The sequence below is a fragment of the Schistocerca piceifrons genome, chromosome 8, assembly GCF_021461385.2.
Source record: "Schistocerca piceifrons isolate TAMUIC-IGC-003096 chromosome 8, iqSchPice1.1, whole genome shotgun sequence".
NCBI lineage: Eukaryota > Metazoa > Arthropoda > Insecta > Orthoptera > Acrididae > Schistocerca > Schistocerca piceifrons.
Genome location: NC_060145.1, coordinates 239,514,770 through 239,533,059, shown reverse-complemented (window position 1 = coordinate 239,533,059; position 18,290 = coordinate 239,514,770). Strand labels below are relative to the sequence as shown.

Sequence of the window (18,290 nt, the reverse complement as noted above, 5' to 3'; positions counted from 1 at the left end):
TGTGTTTTCGAGTACCGTTAGAGTCTTCCAAGAGCTGTTCGGACGGAGTTTAGTTTGGTTTTATCCAGTGGTATAAAATGTCTCACAGATAGCAAAGTAAAATTTGAAACCAAACCGAAAAAATTTCTCTTTTGCAACTCCTTCTATTCCATGGAAAAAGGTATATTAACTCATATCTATACATTAAAAAAACACGTAGCCATACAAACAAAAAATTTGTGATGTGGATAAAATGACTCATTACGATTTATCGTGCAAATGATCCATGTATCATGAAATTAATTAAACCACATTGTTTAATAAGAAAGTCTCAGTGGAACCATGAAGTCTTTTAATCCTTTAAGAATAACTACATTTTTGTGCTATTGACGACAGTGATAAAGATGATGGGTGGATGATGGGTGATTGTGCAGTGCTGTCTTTTTGTTGAAGACAACTAAATAAATGGTGACGGCGAACGTGATGCCAAATGACCGTGAACAGCATCGGGGTGGCTTATGAGCTGAATAGATAGACTAACAACAGCAGAAGAAAGTGCCCTTCTGTAATTTAGACCTTGATATTATCCTTGTTGAACTCCATCCCTTGTTGTTCAAATTCTGGTTATACTAATTTCTTTCATAATCAGTACTTTTGTGGATCGTTATACACACTGTGTTTTGTATGGGATATGTGATTGTGTGTAAAATCTTTTTGTAAACAGTTGTCTTCTCTTCTGTGACAGCTTTTTATTAATTATGCCTTTGTGTATCTTAAATACAATATAAATCAATATAAATATTACAAAATTAATAACTTAGTATATATACAATCACAAAATGTAAGAGACCACACACTTCATATTCTGCTGTACCAGGCAGTAGATACAAAACAGATGTCGCACTGTTTTGTTAAGAATAATATAATGTGTATTTAGAGTAGCTAATGCATTTGTACTTAATCGTGAAACTGAAATCTCTGAAGAGCAATATTCTGGCTGGAAACGAAAGAGAGAAAAGTTTCAGAATATGCATTGTGCGGCCAGCATTGGACACAGACTTGCGCGAGTAGATATGTGGAAGTGCCCAAGTAAACTAACGAAGGCAGCAGCTTATCCAACATCCATATGAATACATAACGGGCAAGAATAAGTCAGCCGGAAAAAGCGCAGGTTTTCTATTGGCCAGATTGACGTTTGTGCCTGGATTAGGTCATGAGTTTTCAGTAATACCAACCGTGACCATGATCATGACCATGACCATAGCCTCCGTCCCCAGCGCCAGCTCCGCCACCATATCCTGAAGACACACATAAATGTTCTAAGTTACCATTTAAAACTGTGTGATATAGCATAGTTAACATTTGCATAAGTAGCTATCTGGACGTGTGACCCTTAACTGTAGTACAGATCTATGATCATACGGATCTATGATCATATTCAATAACTACACGATATTTTAAACAGTTTATTTACACTATTAATTTATTTTCTAAAGCAATACATGGCCCTCTAGGCTGTAATATTCTTTATTAATTGTGCCGTTGGCCGATTTCGACATTTATGTCATTTCTCCATCGTTCACGGTCATTCCAGTCTCCTTCATAAAGACCTCTCGCCGCCATTGCTTCGTTGACGTCGTCTTTCCAGCATCTCGCAGGTCTACCGCGCTTTCTTCTTTGATGTGGAGTCCATTGCCATACACGTATTGGCCATCTTGAGTCTGGCATACGCTGCCAGTGACCATACCAGATTAGGCACTTCCTTTCTATGTAGTCTAGGATTGTGCTTTCGACATTCATAACCTCTCTGATCCTATCATTTCTAATATTATCAAACCTGGAAAATTCTCAACTCCATCTCCAGAAATCCATCTCGACAGCCAGCAGGCGATCTTTCTGCCTCTGGGTTAGTTCCCACAACTCTGCTGCGCGTTATGTTTTTGTTCCAAAAAATCCAATTTAGTTGTTTTATGGCTTGCTTGCCCTGGCCAATTTTATTGTTTATATCATCAAAACTTCTACCATTGGACGACAGTGTCACTCCCAGGTACTTAAAATTATGACACCCTTCAAAAGTATCAGCACCGAGTTGTAAGTCGTTAACAGCATTTTCTTGCACTTTCAGATATTCTGTTTTAGATACGTTGTAAGCCACGTCAAATATTGTAAATCACATTACGGTTATCCACATGTGATGGAAAATAACATAAACGTCGAAATCGGCCAATCGTACAATTAATACAGAATATAACAGCCTACTACAGGCCATGTTTCCCCTCAACAAAATTTTTGGAGGCTGTGAACGCACGAAAAAACAAAATTATATTTTTTAACTTGATTTTAGTCTTAGTGTTTGGAATGCTTTAGGCTTGCTGCAGCTGTATATATGAATGAACACTGTATCTATTTTAAGAATCTACACACAAATTTCTGCTCTTAATCGAGAGGAAACTGGGTCAAATAGACCAAAAGACTCCAGTTGCATATTATTTAGAGCAAACAAACATGTTGAATAGCTAATGAATTCATATTCGTATCTACTATCCCATGACGTTTGTTAGATACTAAAAAAGGGCGAGAAGAAGTGTTCAGTTACAACAATTTTTATCACTCTGGAGTTAAAGTAAACAAATAAATGTGAGGCTTACGACCTGTAATATGTCTTCCTGCTCGACGACCTTTCGGGAGTTACTCATTCGCTCAATAGAAGTGTGGATGAGTAGACACCATTCCGTACCTTCTCTTCTCGGACAAGTTCGATGTGGTCACAGAGAACAGACCTGACACCTCCAGTTCACTAGCTAACGATACTACCAATTAGAGCAAGCAGGGTATCACTCTTCCACTTCAGTCTACTAACAAAATTCTAATTCAGATGCACCTCCAGGAGAGAAAACAGCAGCACACTTTCCGTGAAAGACCTCGTTCCATTCAGTTGTGCAATGCAATAAGTATTATCTAAGAACTGATAAACAGTTTATCGCTTCACTTGTCACGTTTCCACATCGCTGAAAGGTCCCCTCAAATAGTAATAATTAAATGTAAATCCATAATGAACACTACACATATCTCGATTCTCATTTTCAGGAAGGCAAACAAATAACTCCGCGATCAGGCCATGTGAACCACTAGATGTCACCCGATCGCCGTGTCATCCTAAGCGATATTGCGTCATTCAGTTGTCATATGGAAGGGCATGGACTAGCATACCGCTCTCCTAGCGGTGGTTGGCTTGCCAGACCCAGGAAAAGCTCCTGGTAGTAATCGGGATTAAACTCGGTTCCTCAGTATGACAGTCATACAAGCTGACCGCTCAGTTACAGAGGCAGAAGTAAGAGTGACCACTGCAAATGCACGGGATCGATAATGTGTGTGTGACTGTACTTTTGCTAGGCTAGTTAGTATGTATTTACCTTCCTTGGACAGGGGGAGTCGTATGGGGGCAGGAGGGAGGAGGGGTATGCCGACTTCAGCGATGCAGTCGTGCTCAACGAGGCAGCAAGTGTGGGGGACAGTGTCTCCGCTCAAAAGTTAGATATGATACTTGGTCTCTCATACCTCCCTATTGTGGCCGAGCTGGAGGCTTCTACTTGCAGCCTTTGTTCCTGGTGCGTTTCTTACAGCCCAGGCCAGGCAGTTAATTGGAGAAGTGCCTTAAGAAAGAAGTGAGCCATCGTGCACCAACACTGGCACACGACACCGGCGGCTATGAAACCTTTATTCCGGGACGGTCACGTGAGAACCTTATATTAAACATCATCGCTTCGGACCATACCAGAGATTGGCATTGGACTTTAACTTACTACTGTCAGCCATTGCAGATAGCCGGCCGGTGTGGCCGAGCGGTTCTAGGCGCTTCAGTTTGGAACCGCGCGACCGCTACGGTCGCAGGTTCGAATCCTGTCATGGGCACGTATGTGTGTGATGTCCTTACAATAGTTAGGTTTAAGTAGTTCTAAGTTCTAGGGGACTGATGACCTCAGATGTTAAGTCCCATAGCGCTCAGAGCCATTTGAACCATTGCAGACATCTTGTGTTTGTGTTTTTCCGTGTCATTTGTTCTAAGTGATTGCACGTACTAATACTTCTCTGAGTCGCATGATAACAGTTGAATATTGTGTTTCCGAATTTTGATCATTATTACCTCAGCTGAGGAGTGATTTCGAAATAACGGTTGTTCGTTGTTGTTAAGATTGATTTCGGGAGTGTCAAAGCAGAATACAATTAACCGGACTCGGCTGTAATTATCTTGTTTCTTTTGTGCTGTAATTTTAAATGTTTTAAAGTTTCAATCAAGTAGGCATCTCCTGTGCTTTAAGTGGTCAGATTTCATTTGTGTTTAACGGTCTAAATGCTGTTTTTAATTCTGTTGCTTTCTGTCTGTTATAGTACATTGACATTTGTTATCTTGTCCATTTATTATTACCATTCCAATGCACCAGTCGGCTAGTTGAAGGGAACGTTAAAAACTACCCAAAGGTTGTATGGCTTCCATCTATAACATATTCCCTTATAAAATCAAGGGGTCTTTAAAAAAACAGGAACTTTGTAGTCCTTTGCGTTATTTAAAATTTACCACAAGTTACTATCTTCGTTCATATGGAAGATATAACCTTGTGAAACGGAATGAAACCTATTGGAACACACTCTTTTTTTAAGTCTCAAAGCCACAGTGTCCAAACAATAACTATATACCACATCATCGAAGCCAGGAACAGTATTGCGTGCGTGCGTGCGTGCGCGTTTGTGTAGTGGGGTGTGGGGCAGCGTATACGTGACTGTGTGTGTTTGTGTATACGAGATGTGATGCTCTTAATTTCAAAATTTTCTGGAGGAGCATCAAACGTAGACGTTCCATTCCAGCATTTCCAAGAACAAGAAACATCACTTCGCATTTTACATAACAAAATTCCTGCTGCTCTGTTGCTGTTGTCCGTGTGGTTGCTTGAGAAGAGGTGCACGGCACTATGAACGTTAGAACATTATTTTTGGGACACTTCTTCAAACACTTCAGCTTCATAGTCACAACACGAGGAGCACTCACCGTGGTGCGAGTGGTGCACGACGGGGTGGAAGCCGGACTTGTCGGCGTGGTACTTGACGGTGCGCACGCTGCCGTCCGCCTCCTTGAGCGAGTACTCGCCCGTCACGACGTCTCCGTCGCGGTGCTCCTTCTGGGAGTGGTGGTCCCCTGTGTGACCGTCGGACACACCGTACTCGAACTCGTACTTCGGGTACGCCTGTAGTGTCACGGAAAATCGATAAAAAGTTGGATTACACGTTCTCGTGCAGTTATACTGGAAAATTCGAGACGCTTGTGTTAAAGTTATCACGCTCAAAGATCAGGAACATTAATATAGTTGCATTAGCACTTAATTCAACAGAACAAATGCAGTAAACAGAAGCGCTGAAAGGCGTGTTACATAATAACTAAATTTTGGCCATAAATGAAAACACGAGAAAATTGAGTGAAAATCAGAGACTACAGGAACTGAAATTAACTACATTCGAAATATCTAAGGGTTCTCTTTTGTGGTTGAACTGAAAGCACACGATGGTTGAATGCATGAATAGCTAAATGAATTTAAAAGATATGTACATCTCTTACGTCTAGTAGCAGTTCATTGACACATAGGGGTACATGTGCAGATATTGTGATCACCGGAACCTTAATATGGACCGACTTCACTGTGTTAGTTGAATTTTGTCTGCCTCTAACAGCCTTCCTGCAAACACGTCATACAAGTTACTACTTGATGTTCTCTGAACCGTCGTAACTGCCCCACTAAGTGGATTAAACCTGTCAGAATAGACTAACCCTTTTGGTCCCCGCATCCATACTTCAACATCTGACCTGCTGCCTAGGGGAAAACAAGCATTGACACGTGTACCTGGAAGTACTAGCCAACCTAAACACATACTGCTCCCAATAGCCAGAAGAACTGGTCTGCAAATGAAGTAAACAATAATATAATGTTATTCAGTACACTGTCCTCAGTTCCCAATAAAAATATCTCCACACCCTATATATTTCAAGAAAATCAGTAGGCTAATCGCAGTACCATGTGGCACCCGTCGCCTTACACCACCTTTCATATTCAGTATTCGCTGAGACATATCTTTGGATGTCGTATTTGAATGGTTCTCGAGTCAGTTGGCAGTTGATGGTTGGAGTGCTGACACATTATCTGCGTATCCAGTAATGCTGGCAACTGGTGTGTTATGCATGGGGATCATATCAACCTGTAACGCATCAAAAACAGGCTGAAGATGACGCACTGAAGCGTTGAAACTGGGAGCGACAAAATAAAATAAAATCATAAGGACGGCTGTAGGTGTTTTTATTTGTCACGATGTCAGATTCAGAGTCGGTCCCTGTGCGCTGAATCTGGAGCATAATGCCCTGTTTCTTATTTTCCAGACATGAACAGAACCGCTGATGAGATACTGCACCATCTCTGTGTGCTTGTCTTAGAGACTTACGACATAGTCCACGCTGTGCCCGTGGCCGTGACCGCCGTAGCCGCCGTGTCCGCCGTATCCTCCGACGGTGACGGCGTGGGCGGGACCCACCACGGGCCCAGTCTGGTGGGCGTAGGAGTGGGCGTACCCTCCAGCCTGTGCCCTCTCGCACATGGCGGCCACCGCCAGCAGCATCATCGCCGCACACATCTGGAAGCAACTGGATGTTAAGGTTTAGCCTGCACTCGGCGAGACATTACATACGTAACTGGAAGTAAACGTAGCACCAAGGGTAAACGATACATGAAACAAACAAGTCGCAACTGGAGACGACAAACTCAAAAAAACACTCAAATGACCAATAGGCTCAGTCGTTGGTACAGCTGGTGGCCAACTTAGGTTCATGTGTAGGATACTGCAGTCCATGAAGCGAATTCTTGCTAAACACTCGTGAAACCAATCCTTGAATACTGTCCAGGTGTGTGGGAAACCAAACCAGACATAACTAGCGGGTGATGTTTAAATTATACAAAGAAGGACAACAGGAATGGCCAAAAATTTGTTTGGTCCGCAGGACAATATATTGGAAATACTGAAAAGCATAAGAAGGAATACAACTATCCCGTGAATATCCGTTTCCAAAGTTTTTACTACAAGCTTCACTTTAGGAATATAGGGATATCCCTATCTATCGCTCATACACTGAAATGAGAAAGCCATGGGATACATGCCTTGTCAGACCTCCTTTTGCCTGTAGAAGTACAGCAGTTCCATGTGGCATGGACTTAACAAGTCGTTGCAAGTCTTCTGCGTAAATACTGAGCCTTGCTGCCCATATAGTCATGGATAATTGTGAAAGTTTTGGTGGTGCAGGATTTTGTGTATGAACCCACATATGTCTATTATGTGGGTGACCAATTCATTCGCTCGAATTGCCCAAAATGTTCTGCGAATGAATAGCGAAAGGCCGGCCGGAGTGGCCGTGCGGTTCTGGTAGCTACAGTCAGGAACCGCGAGACCGCTACGGTCGCAGGTTCGAATCCTGCCTCGGGCATGGATGTGTGTGGTGTCCTTAGGTTAGTTAGGTTTAAGTAGTTCTAAGTTCTACGGGACTGATGACCTCAGAAGTTGAGTCCCATAGTGCTCAGAGCCATTTGAACCATTTGAATAGCGAAAAATTTTGGCCCAGTGACATGGCATTGTCATCAAAAAAGGTTCAAATGGCTCTGAGCACTATGGGACTTAACATCTGAGTTCATCAGTCCCCTAGAACTTAGAACTAATTAAACCTAACTAACCTAAGAACATCACACACATCCATGCCCGAGGCAGGATTCGAACCTGCGACCGTAGTAGTCACGCGGTTCCAGACTGAAGCGCCTAGAACTGCTCGGCTACACCGACCGACCACTGTCGTCCATAAGCGTTTCATTCGTAAGCGTTCCACCGCTATTTGGGAACATGAAGTCCATGGGTGACTGATAATGCTCTCCAAGTAGACCGAACATTACCATTTACAGTCACTGTCCCAGTCCATTCCATGGTAACACAGACCACGTCATTATGGAGCCACCACCAGCTTGCAAAGTGCAATATTGACAAGCTGGATCCATGGCTTCTTGGGGTCTGCGCCACACTCGAACCCCACCATCGGCTCTTACCAACTGAAATCAGGGCACATCTGACCAGGCCAAGGTTTTCCAGTCGTCTAGGGTGCAGCCGGTATGGTCACGAGCCCAGGAAAGGCGCTGCTGGCGATATCTTGCTGTTAGCAAAGGCATTCGTGTTGTTAGTCTGCTGCCATAGCCAGTTAACGCAAAATTTCCTGGCACTGTCCTGACAGATACGATCGTCGTACGTCCCACATTGATTTCTGCGGTTCTTTCACACATTGTTGCTCGTCTGTTAGCACTGACTACTCTAAGGAAATGCTCTCAAGTGAAGGCCGTTTATCACTGCGTTGCCCAACGTAAGAGATAATGTCTGAATTTTGGTATTGGCGGCACTCTCTTGACACTGTGAATCTCGGAATATTGAATCCCCTAACGATTTCCGAAATGAAATGTCCCATTCATCTAGCTCCAACTACCATTCCGTGTTCAATGCTTGTTAATTCCCGTCGTGCGGCTATAATTACATCGAACACCTTTTCACATGAATCACCTGACTACAAATGACTGCTCTGCCAGTGGAGCCCCCATTTATACCTTGTGTACGCGATACCACCGCCATCTGTGTATGCACACCGATCTACCCTACGACTTTTGTCACCTCAGTGCATAGGAGCCGCAAAGAAAAGATTGGACTATTTAGAGCATGCGTAGTAGATGCAATCGAACAGTCATTCTTGCCGCGCTGCACACACGAATGGATCAGAAAGAAATCGTAGTATGTGGTACAGTGCAAAGTACCGTCTGTCATTATTTCACAGTGGTTTACAGAGCCCAGACGTAGATATAATCGAGACGTACAGAGTGGTTCACAAATCGTGGGTGTAAATGTAGGCGTAGGAACACCACAGTTGTGTCTGACAGCATTCAGACAGATCTGAAATGAGTTCTCTGGGAAACTACGAAAAGCAATTAAAAATTATGGAATTGTGAAACAGTTAGTGTCGGGGGAGTCAGCAAAGTAGAAAATAGCGAATATATATCCCTGCGTCATGCTACTGATTTTTACGCACACAGATATCTTAAGGGGTAGGAATTGTAGAGAAATGACCTAATTATGCGAGAAATCAATAGATTTATGAAAGGTAAATTGTAAACAGATATGGGAAAACCTTATGCTCTCAGGAAATGGCAAGGGGTTCTTTAACGAAGGCCAAGAATAATTTAACCCCACAATCTTCCCCAATCGAATTCGAGATGAACAGAACTTCCTTTCCTCCTTTACCGCAAACAAGCAGATGTAAGTCGCCCGTGGCGGAGCATGCACTATATGAGACCGATCCCATAATAAAATTCTCCAACACGCCTGATTGTTCAGAGAAGCCATAGGAATTCACAGAAAGAAAAAAAGATAACCTGAACGTAAACGGATCCAGGATTCCGGTGTAACAGAAAACGAGCACTCCAGATCAAGAAGGGCAGAACCACGGCTATGATGACCAGTAAAATACCCTCAGACGTGTCGCGACTGGTATAGACAGGATGTTTACGAAACAAAGTGTCACGTAATCCTACAGGGGCTAGTATTGGCCAAAACTAGAAGAAAAGTGCCTATAATGATAAGTCTGAAAACAATACCTATTGAGATGTGTGCCAATTTGTCCACTCATTCCCATCTGTCACTTGTGTAAAAGTACACACAACAGACAGTGCTGCACATGGCTACCTCGCATTCTGACAAATCCTTCGGCTCTTCTTCGAAGTGAATCACGCAGTGTTTCGGACACACTTGGTTCCATTCAGACTGCGTCGCAAGCACTGGGCACACGCTCTCCATTGTCGATGGGCTGAGCAAACACCAGTACCTTCAAACGTCCCCATAACTAGAAATCCACCGGATTCAGATCCAGTGAACGTAGAGTTCACGTTAGCGAACCCTCTCGACCTGTCCATCGATCTTGAAACGTTGCCGTATGGTATGGTGCACGATCCGTAGAAAATCGGTTGGTGGCTTTAGTACATGTGTCAGTCGTTGTTTCTGCAAGAGTAACGTTCACCAGTACCGCTGGTAATTCATCGTGCTGTAACCGACGGTACACACTACCTGTTAATCTCTTTGGTGCGCTATGAGTCTGTTGCCGACAAGTCCTGCCCGTACATTGATATCAATGCGATGCTCCAGGCTTTCTCGAGGCTTTGCATCTGCCCAAAAGTGCTTATTTTGATAATTTACTTTTCCCATCTCTTGTAAGTACTGCCCCATTTGTGTATAAAATGCAAGTTCTGAACTCTGGATCTTCAATGGCCCATTTTCAACAAGTAATGTTTTTGGGCATGTCATTATAGGAATTTTTCGTACAGTTTTGACCAACAGTACCTCCTGTAAGGATGTGACAGTTTTTATAACAGCATAATGTCTGGCCGCCGTCTAGACTCCAGTCTGTCACAGCAATGGAGGACTAACCTATGACAATGCTTGTTACTTGTGCTGATGAAATGTCAGAAAAATCGTTAAACAAACATCGGCTGTAGACCCCGTCACAAAAGCCAACAGACAACGCGTCAACGAATGGACACAAAAGCCTCAAAAACTTTGTTCTGTAGAGACAGCTAGGTCTTGAACACAAGAGATCTAGAAAATCTCCGAAAAATCTGTTTGTCAGTCGGTAAAGTATAGTGATGTTGCTTGTATGTAAAAGGAGAAAATTCGGATGCATATGATAAGAAACGTGCAAAATCTGTATAAGACAACAAAATTCGGATAGTAAAAAGGAAACTTTCATGACCCAAAGTGTCACAATTAATAAAATATTCCGTGCTATTATGCCGTGATCGGATGAATTTCACATTAAAACACAATGTTTCGTCAACATCTGCGGAGGACATTTTCAAGGGGGATCCTAGATTCTTTGAGTGTCACGCCCTGATTCCCTACTGACTGCAGAGAAATTCCGTTTATGTGTGTTCCCAGCAATGGCGTGACGTCACATGCCTTGAATCTCCGGGCGCAATTGACGTTGTCGGCGGCTGTCGTCCGCTGTTGCTATCATCCAGTGATGGAAGACTGGTACACTAGTACACGTCTTCTTCATCACTGGGATCCAGATGTGATTAAATTTCATGCTCTCCTAATTCCTATCGAAATTCCTCGGATGTTCTCTCTATGGCCTCTCTGTATAGCATTTCGTGGTATCCACTTATGGCTACCAATACCCGAGTCCTGTAAAAATGAATGTGGTTGCAAATCATGTTCCACAACAGCTGATCTGTCAGTCTCTTCCCTTCTACATTTGCCCTTGTGCTCTTCAAGTCGATTTTTGGCCTTTTTTGTGGTACCCACATACACCACCCCACAACTATTCGGAGTCCTATAAATTCCTGCTTTTTCCAATGGTTTGCGAACATCCTTTGCCAATTTTAGGTGATCCTGTATCTTCGAGGTGGGTTTGTCAATTAAAATGGATTAACAGTCACCACAGATTGTCAGAACGACAAGATCTACAACTACATACATACTCCGCAAGCCAAGTATATGGCGAAGGGTACCAGGTACCAGTACTAGTCATCGCCTTTCCTGTTGCACTCGCAGATAGAGCGAAGGAAAAACGACTCTCCAAAACCTCCGTACGAACCCTAATATCTCTCACATTATGTTCGTGGTCCTTACGCGAATTGCACGTTAGCGGCAATAAAATCGTTCTGCAGTCAGGCTCAAACGCCAGTTCTTTAAATTTCTTCAATAGTGACTCGTGAAAAGAACGCTGTATTCCCACCAGGGATTCCCATTTGAGTTCGCGAAACATCTCTGTAATACTCACGTGCTGACCGAACCTACTGGTAACAAATCTAGCAGCGCGCCTCTGAATTGCTTCGATGTGTTCATTTAGTCCGACTTGGCGGGGATCCCAAGCATTCGTGCAGTACCCAAGAATGGGTCGCTCTAGTATTCCACACGCCGTCTCCTTTAAAGATGTACTACGCTTTCCCGAAATTCGCTAACAAAAGGAAGTCGACGACTCGCCTTCCCTACTACCAGTACCTACCTGACATGCTCGCACCATTTCATACAGGTTTGCAACGTTACTCCTAGGTATTTAACAGATGTGACTGTGTCGGACTGCACACTACTAATGCTGCATTCAGATGTTACAGAATTCCTCTCCCCACTCATCAGCATTAACTTAAAGTTTAGAGCAGGCTGCCATGCATCACACCAACTAGAAATTCCCAAATGTTACCGCACTGACATCCTTTGTGATAAAAACTAATCATTCATATATTTCGTGGTGACTTTAGCCCTTGTTGCAATGAAAATAATAGAATGCGGTATTGCAGTGCAATATCGTATTGATCCACCGAAGTCGGGCACTCGACTTGCACGTAAAATGTCTCACCTGGACGGGAATATACGAGGGTGAGTCAAATGAAAACCCTAAATTTGTAATAACAAATCAAAATTTCGCGCCGTTATCCTGTAAGTTGGTAAGCGTGCTACAAATAGTGTGCAGAATGGCCTGTAGGTGGCAGCAGAATGCAGATGCACACATACCGTCGCGGTATCAGTATAAAGATGGCCGCCCCTCTTGCGACTTGCACTAGGGAAGAACAGCGTTCTGTTATTCGGGTTTTGCGTAGTGAATGTGTGAAAACTATTGAAATTCATCGACGAATGTAGGTTCAGTACGTTTACGCATGTTTGTCACAGCAGCAAGTCTACGAATGGAGTAGGAAGTTCGCAAATGGTGTGACTTCAGTGGAAGATGCTCCTCGTCCAGGTCAGGCACAACGAGATGTGACTCCACAGAACATTGCAGCAGTTGAAGCCATAGTGAAGGAAACCCGCCGAGTGACAATGAATGACTTTGCAGCAGGTTTACAGATTAGTCATGGGTCAGCAGACCACATTGTACATGATGTGCTCCAGTTTCACAAAGTGTCTGCAAGATAGGTGCCACGACAGCTGACTCTTGAAATGAGAGAACGACGTGTTGCCGCTTGTGAAGAACTTCTTCGACGCTTTGAACGAGAAGGTGATGGCTTCCTTGCAAGAATCGTTACTGGGGACGAAACCTAAGTTCACTTCCACCAACCGGAAACGAGGAGAGCGAGCAAGGAATGGCGCCATTCCTCATCACCAAAACCAAAGAAGTTTCGAACAGAACCCTTAGCAGGGAAGGTTATGCTGACTCTCTTTTGGGAAGAAAAAGGCGTCATTTTGGGGCATTACATGCCTAGAGGGACCACTGTATCATACACAGATCTCCTAAAGAATCATCTGCGGCCTGCAATCAAATCAAAGCGACGTGGATTGCTGTCAGCAGGTATCCTTTTGCAACGCAAGGCACCACACTGCCCATACAACAGTTGCAACAATCACAGACCTGCATTTTGAGCGTCTTCCTCATCCACCATACTCGCCAGACCTTGCCCCATATGTCTGGACCACTCAAAGACGCAATGGGAGGGAAGAAGTTCCATTCTGATGAAGAGGTACGCCACGCGGTGCATGAGTGGTTGTGCGGATTACCAAAAGAATTTTTGCTAAAGGAATTTACGCACTTTGTAAACGCTGGAAGACTTGCATTGAGCGTGGGGGAGATTATGTTGAAAAGTGATACAGCTTTGTACCACTTCTGCACAATAAATAATATTTAAAAAAATATTTAAGGCTTTCATTTGACTCACCCTCGTACATACTGGATGCACGAGAACTGGTTCCAGGCACAGGGTTGACGATGTATAGAAGTTTGGATCTGGCCGTGAGTCGTGCATGGATAACTCAGTGGTAAGGCGACCGCTCGTGATAAGTGGGAAATCCGGGTTCAAATTCCAGTTCGGCACAGTTTTCCTTGTAGACATTCCATTTTGCAACTCATGATTGTCCGTATTCTCAACTGCGATTGCGAATACATGAATACATTTAATGTATAAAATAACAGAACGACTATCTCCCCGGGTTTTGGCGCATCTACTGCGAAAACAGTGGACGTGAATGGATGAGCCAAGTACAAAAATTCTTATGCCAGAAGACAACCAGAGTTGCGGATAAAACAGACGTTTAATCAGTATGAGACCTGTTTCGTGTTAATACTCATTTTCGAAGACACCAAGGCTTGCAGAGTTAGTGATCGTTAACTAACTTCAGTGATGTTCATTTGGGACTGTACATGTATGTACCGACATTATTCAATTTTATTTCGGAGGTATATTTAACTTCGGAAGCCTTGGTCGGTTCGAAAACGGGTATTAATACGAAACCGATCACCTATTAACTAAACGTCAATTTTATTCGCAACTCTGGTTGTCTTTTTACATCTTAATCAGTAAGAGATACTGCCTCATATCATGAAGCATGCTAGAAATATGTGACAATTCTGACTGGTTGAACTGATGCTTATGTTTGAAAGCGGCTTTACAGACAAAACTGCTTAGTATTGGAAGAAAAATAAAAAGTAGTTTTACTTGATCCAGAGTAGTAAAACAATCATCCAGAAAAGGCAGAGTGCTTCACGTGCGACTTAGTCACTTTGTCTGGTTTTGCGCGGGAACCAACACCGGGGAACCAGGCCCCGATCGCGCGTACATTCCGGTCTATAGCTCCGACTTTGGTAGGTGGCGTATCGGCTTCCTGCTGAACTACACTTGTTAGGGGCGGCCTTGGGAAGAAGCTCGAGAAAATCACTGCGTCATTTATCGGTTAACTTCGCTGTGTTTATCTTGGTACACGAACTAGCAGAACAATCGACGTTATAATTCAGATAATCCTTATCAGTTGCATCAGAGCCTCTGCATCACTTGAGAACAAGACTGTGGTGTGCAATTAGTGCAACCCCTGGTAGATTAGCGGCTTACTGAACTAAACGCGCTGCACACTTCCAATTGAATTTAGACCGTCTAGCATCGAGACACTTCATTATTCTTGAAATTTGACAGCAATACAAAATAAACGAGGAAGAAACGTAAAGTATGGCGTAAAGAGTGGTTACTGAGGAGACAACACGAATTCGCACAATGAATTTAAGCTGGCTCGTAACGATTGGCACAATTGCTTAAAATGGACGAAAGTATGTACTTTTAGTGTTTCCATCATTAACCGAAAGAAAAAAAATACTACGGTTACAATAACACTGACGCTCCTATCACAGGAGAAGTTCGCAGGACCTGAAGTTTACATCATAACCTCTCAATTACTTTACGCGAGCATTTCTTTACGATCCGAAAAGAAAAGTTTTGGTATGTACTCGTTATCTGCGATGAGCTTGTTTTCATGGACTCCTTAACACTTATAACTCCTTCCTGCAGCTACGCCTCAAATTATGTCTTGTCTTTAGGACTATTGATTTCAAGCAGGCTGCTTCAATTTCCTTCCAATTCTTCCACCGGTCGGGCACACGCAGCGACCTCCTTATTCAATAGTCATAGATTATTTCGCCTTCGGCAGGCGACTTTCGCTATGCTGGATGCTGATGAACTCCTCCAAAGACAGATTCTCTTTCTCTCTTGAACTGTGCGTATATCCGCAACAGTAATTACTGTGTGGCTATAGGTTAAAGGACAGTAGAAAAGTAGATATATCCGTCTATTCCTGATTTTGGATGGAGTGACACTATTTGGGCTTGACTGCACGTTCTCATGGACACGATAGGCGCGCTACTCATATCAGCAAGGACTAAGGATGACGCACATCCTTCTTCCTACTTTTCCGCACAATTACGTACAGCCCGCTTCCGTCCTATCGTCAACTGCCTTAGGTCTGTATCGTTCCTGTTCCACTTACATTAACATATTTACGTAATTACCTAAAACTGCCACAAGGCGACATGAAGGCTCCTCTAAGACACTTCAGCTCCTAGACTCTTCTATTCATGGGGTGACGCCTGTTCGTTTATCACATACGATACACCGTAAATAATGTTCGGCATAAAATTAGTGAATCGGTGAATGTTTCTCCTATATACAGGGTGTTTCAAAAATACTTTTACAAACTTTGGGACAGGCTCCTTACACTAAAAGAGGGAAAAAGTTCACAAAACAATATGTCTCAAAGATCATCCTTTCAATGTTATTAATGAAAGTTTAAAATTTATCGGACCTCATCAACCATTAAATAATAAATCCTCGCAGTGTCTTCCTCTTGCTTCTAAACACTCATGCACTCACCGAATCATGGGCTGTCACACCATTGCAATTACTAATTGGCGGTTTCGAATGGTTTTGCATGCTTCCTTGACACGTAGATGAAAAGTTTCTACATTCGAGTGGTCTGCTGCATAGACCAATTGTTTAAGGTGACCCCAGAGATAATAATCCAAGGGACTGAGGTCAGAAGAATGAGCAGGACATGCAACTGGTCCTGCTCTACCTATATGTCATGAAAGATACCAGCCAGTGCACCTCGAACACTGAGACTGAAACGTGCTCGAGCTCCACCATACAGAAACCATATGTTTCTCCACATATAGTATGCAGGAGCATATCTTCTAGTAGGTCTTGGAAAGTGTTCTGAATTAAGTCCTTGTTGACAGACCTGCAAGACCTACTGAGAGAAAGTACGGCCCCACCAAAAAGTTACCTATAATTCCAGTTCACACACTACTCTTACACTGATGTCTAGCCTGTATTATAGCATGAGGATTGCGATTGGCTCCCGTGTGTTGGTTATGCAAATTCCTTATTCCGTCTCGTTCAAACGTTGCTTCATCTGTAAGCAAGACTGAAGAGACAGATAACGGATTGAAATTCTGTGCAACAAACCATCGTCAAAAGGTCTCCTGTGGAGTTTGACGCGCAACTGTAAGGTCCTGCTCACGTTGACGATGATACGGATAGAAGAGTTGCTCGGGAAGTATCCGCGACTCTGAACTTGGAGGTGTGCCACATGCCAGCGCCCTTTGTGTTGCGCTGAGACATGGCTCTTCGACAGACCATAGGACGTGCTCTTCCTAGTCAGACATATAAGCAACACATGGTCTTCCTCGGTCAACAGTCTATGGTGCTACGGACCCTGTCTCGGCAACGCGACGATACACAGCACCAAAGGTTGGATGACTCAGCTGTCTTAGGTGTGAAACGCTGTCTGTTTTAGCAGTGCACGCTCTTCTCCATTGCCATTCGCGTGGCCATACACATAAATTATATTTGTCTGCTCACGAAATGAATATCCTGCCATGTTTGGGCGAAGCACTTTCAGTTATCTCACTACCCATAGTACATTTAGACAATAGCCAATTTTAAGACAGTAACAACACAACGCCATTGAGAATACGATGAGACAAACTGGTTCACAGACAAGTGAAACTGTTGCGTTGTACCTGGAAGGCCAGTGACCATCAACTTTCATCAATAATTCGAAAACGAAGGAATTCAGATATGTGTTTATATGGACCTTTTTTCTTATTTTGGTGTAAGGAACCTATCCGCGTAGTTCGTAAAAGTGTTTCTGAAACACCCTCCAACACTGACGAACCAAAATAATACGATCACTAATTAATTAATGTGGTGGTCCGCCTTTGGAATGTAGCACAGCATCGGTTCTAAATGGAATCGATTTCACAGTTCTTGGTAGACTCCCAGAGGTACACGGCACCAATTTACATTATGATCACTTGCTCTGTAGGGTGATGGTTTGCCTTGCGAATGCAATACAGAAGAGATTCTGAATGTCATGGATTCTACAAGTACTTGGTAGCCTTCTGCATGTGTGTTGTACCATATGTCAGCGCACTGGTCACGCAATTCCCGTAAATTACAGCCAGTTGGTTTGTGGACGCGGTGCTCCATCGGCCTCAGGTCAATTGAATTTGGAGGCCAAGGCATGATCGTGAGTTCACTGTCATGCTCCTCAAACCTCAATAGCACGATTATGGCGTTCTGTTAGGGACTGTTATCGTTCTGAAAGATGTCAATGCGGTCGGGGAACCCGGCTGAACGTTCCCCACAGCTTGATACAGATTTCACCAGCTGCTTCAGTAGTGCAGTGCACGTTTCCGAGCAGCCATTCGCCTCGGTAACAGAGGATTCAGACACGACCATCGATCCGAACAAGAAACGTGAGTGACTGGATCAGGCGACATGTTTCCATTGAGCCACGTTCCAATCTCGACTATCCTGTGGCCACTGCAATCGTAACTGACCATGTCGCTGGGTCAACATGGGTACATGTACGGGGCTAGTGCTATGGTGCCTCATGTTCCCACCTATCCAGCTTTACAGTGTGAACATTGCTCCGACTTCCATGTT

The 18,290-nt window shown here is 43.5% G+C and overlaps 1 protein-coding gene across 1 annotated transcript in view; it reads right to left on the bottom strand.

Moving 5' to 3' along the window:
- Positions 1-1,200: 1,200 nt before the first annotated feature.
- The window catches only part of LOC124712234 (adult-specific cuticular protein ACP-20-like), a 35,800-nt gene continuing 18,710 nt past the window's right edge, over positions 1,201-18,290 (bottom strand). The window contains exons 2-4 of the mRNA XM_047242528.1: positions 6,463-6,651; positions 5,024-5,219; positions 1,201-1,277 (exon numbers count right to left, since the gene is read on the bottom strand). Of these exons, the coding sequence (XP_047098484.1) occupies positions 1,201-1,277; positions 5,024-5,219; positions 6,463-6,651 (462 nt within the window). The remainder of the gene's footprint in view (positions 1,278-5,023; positions 5,220-6,462; positions 6,652-18,290) is intronic.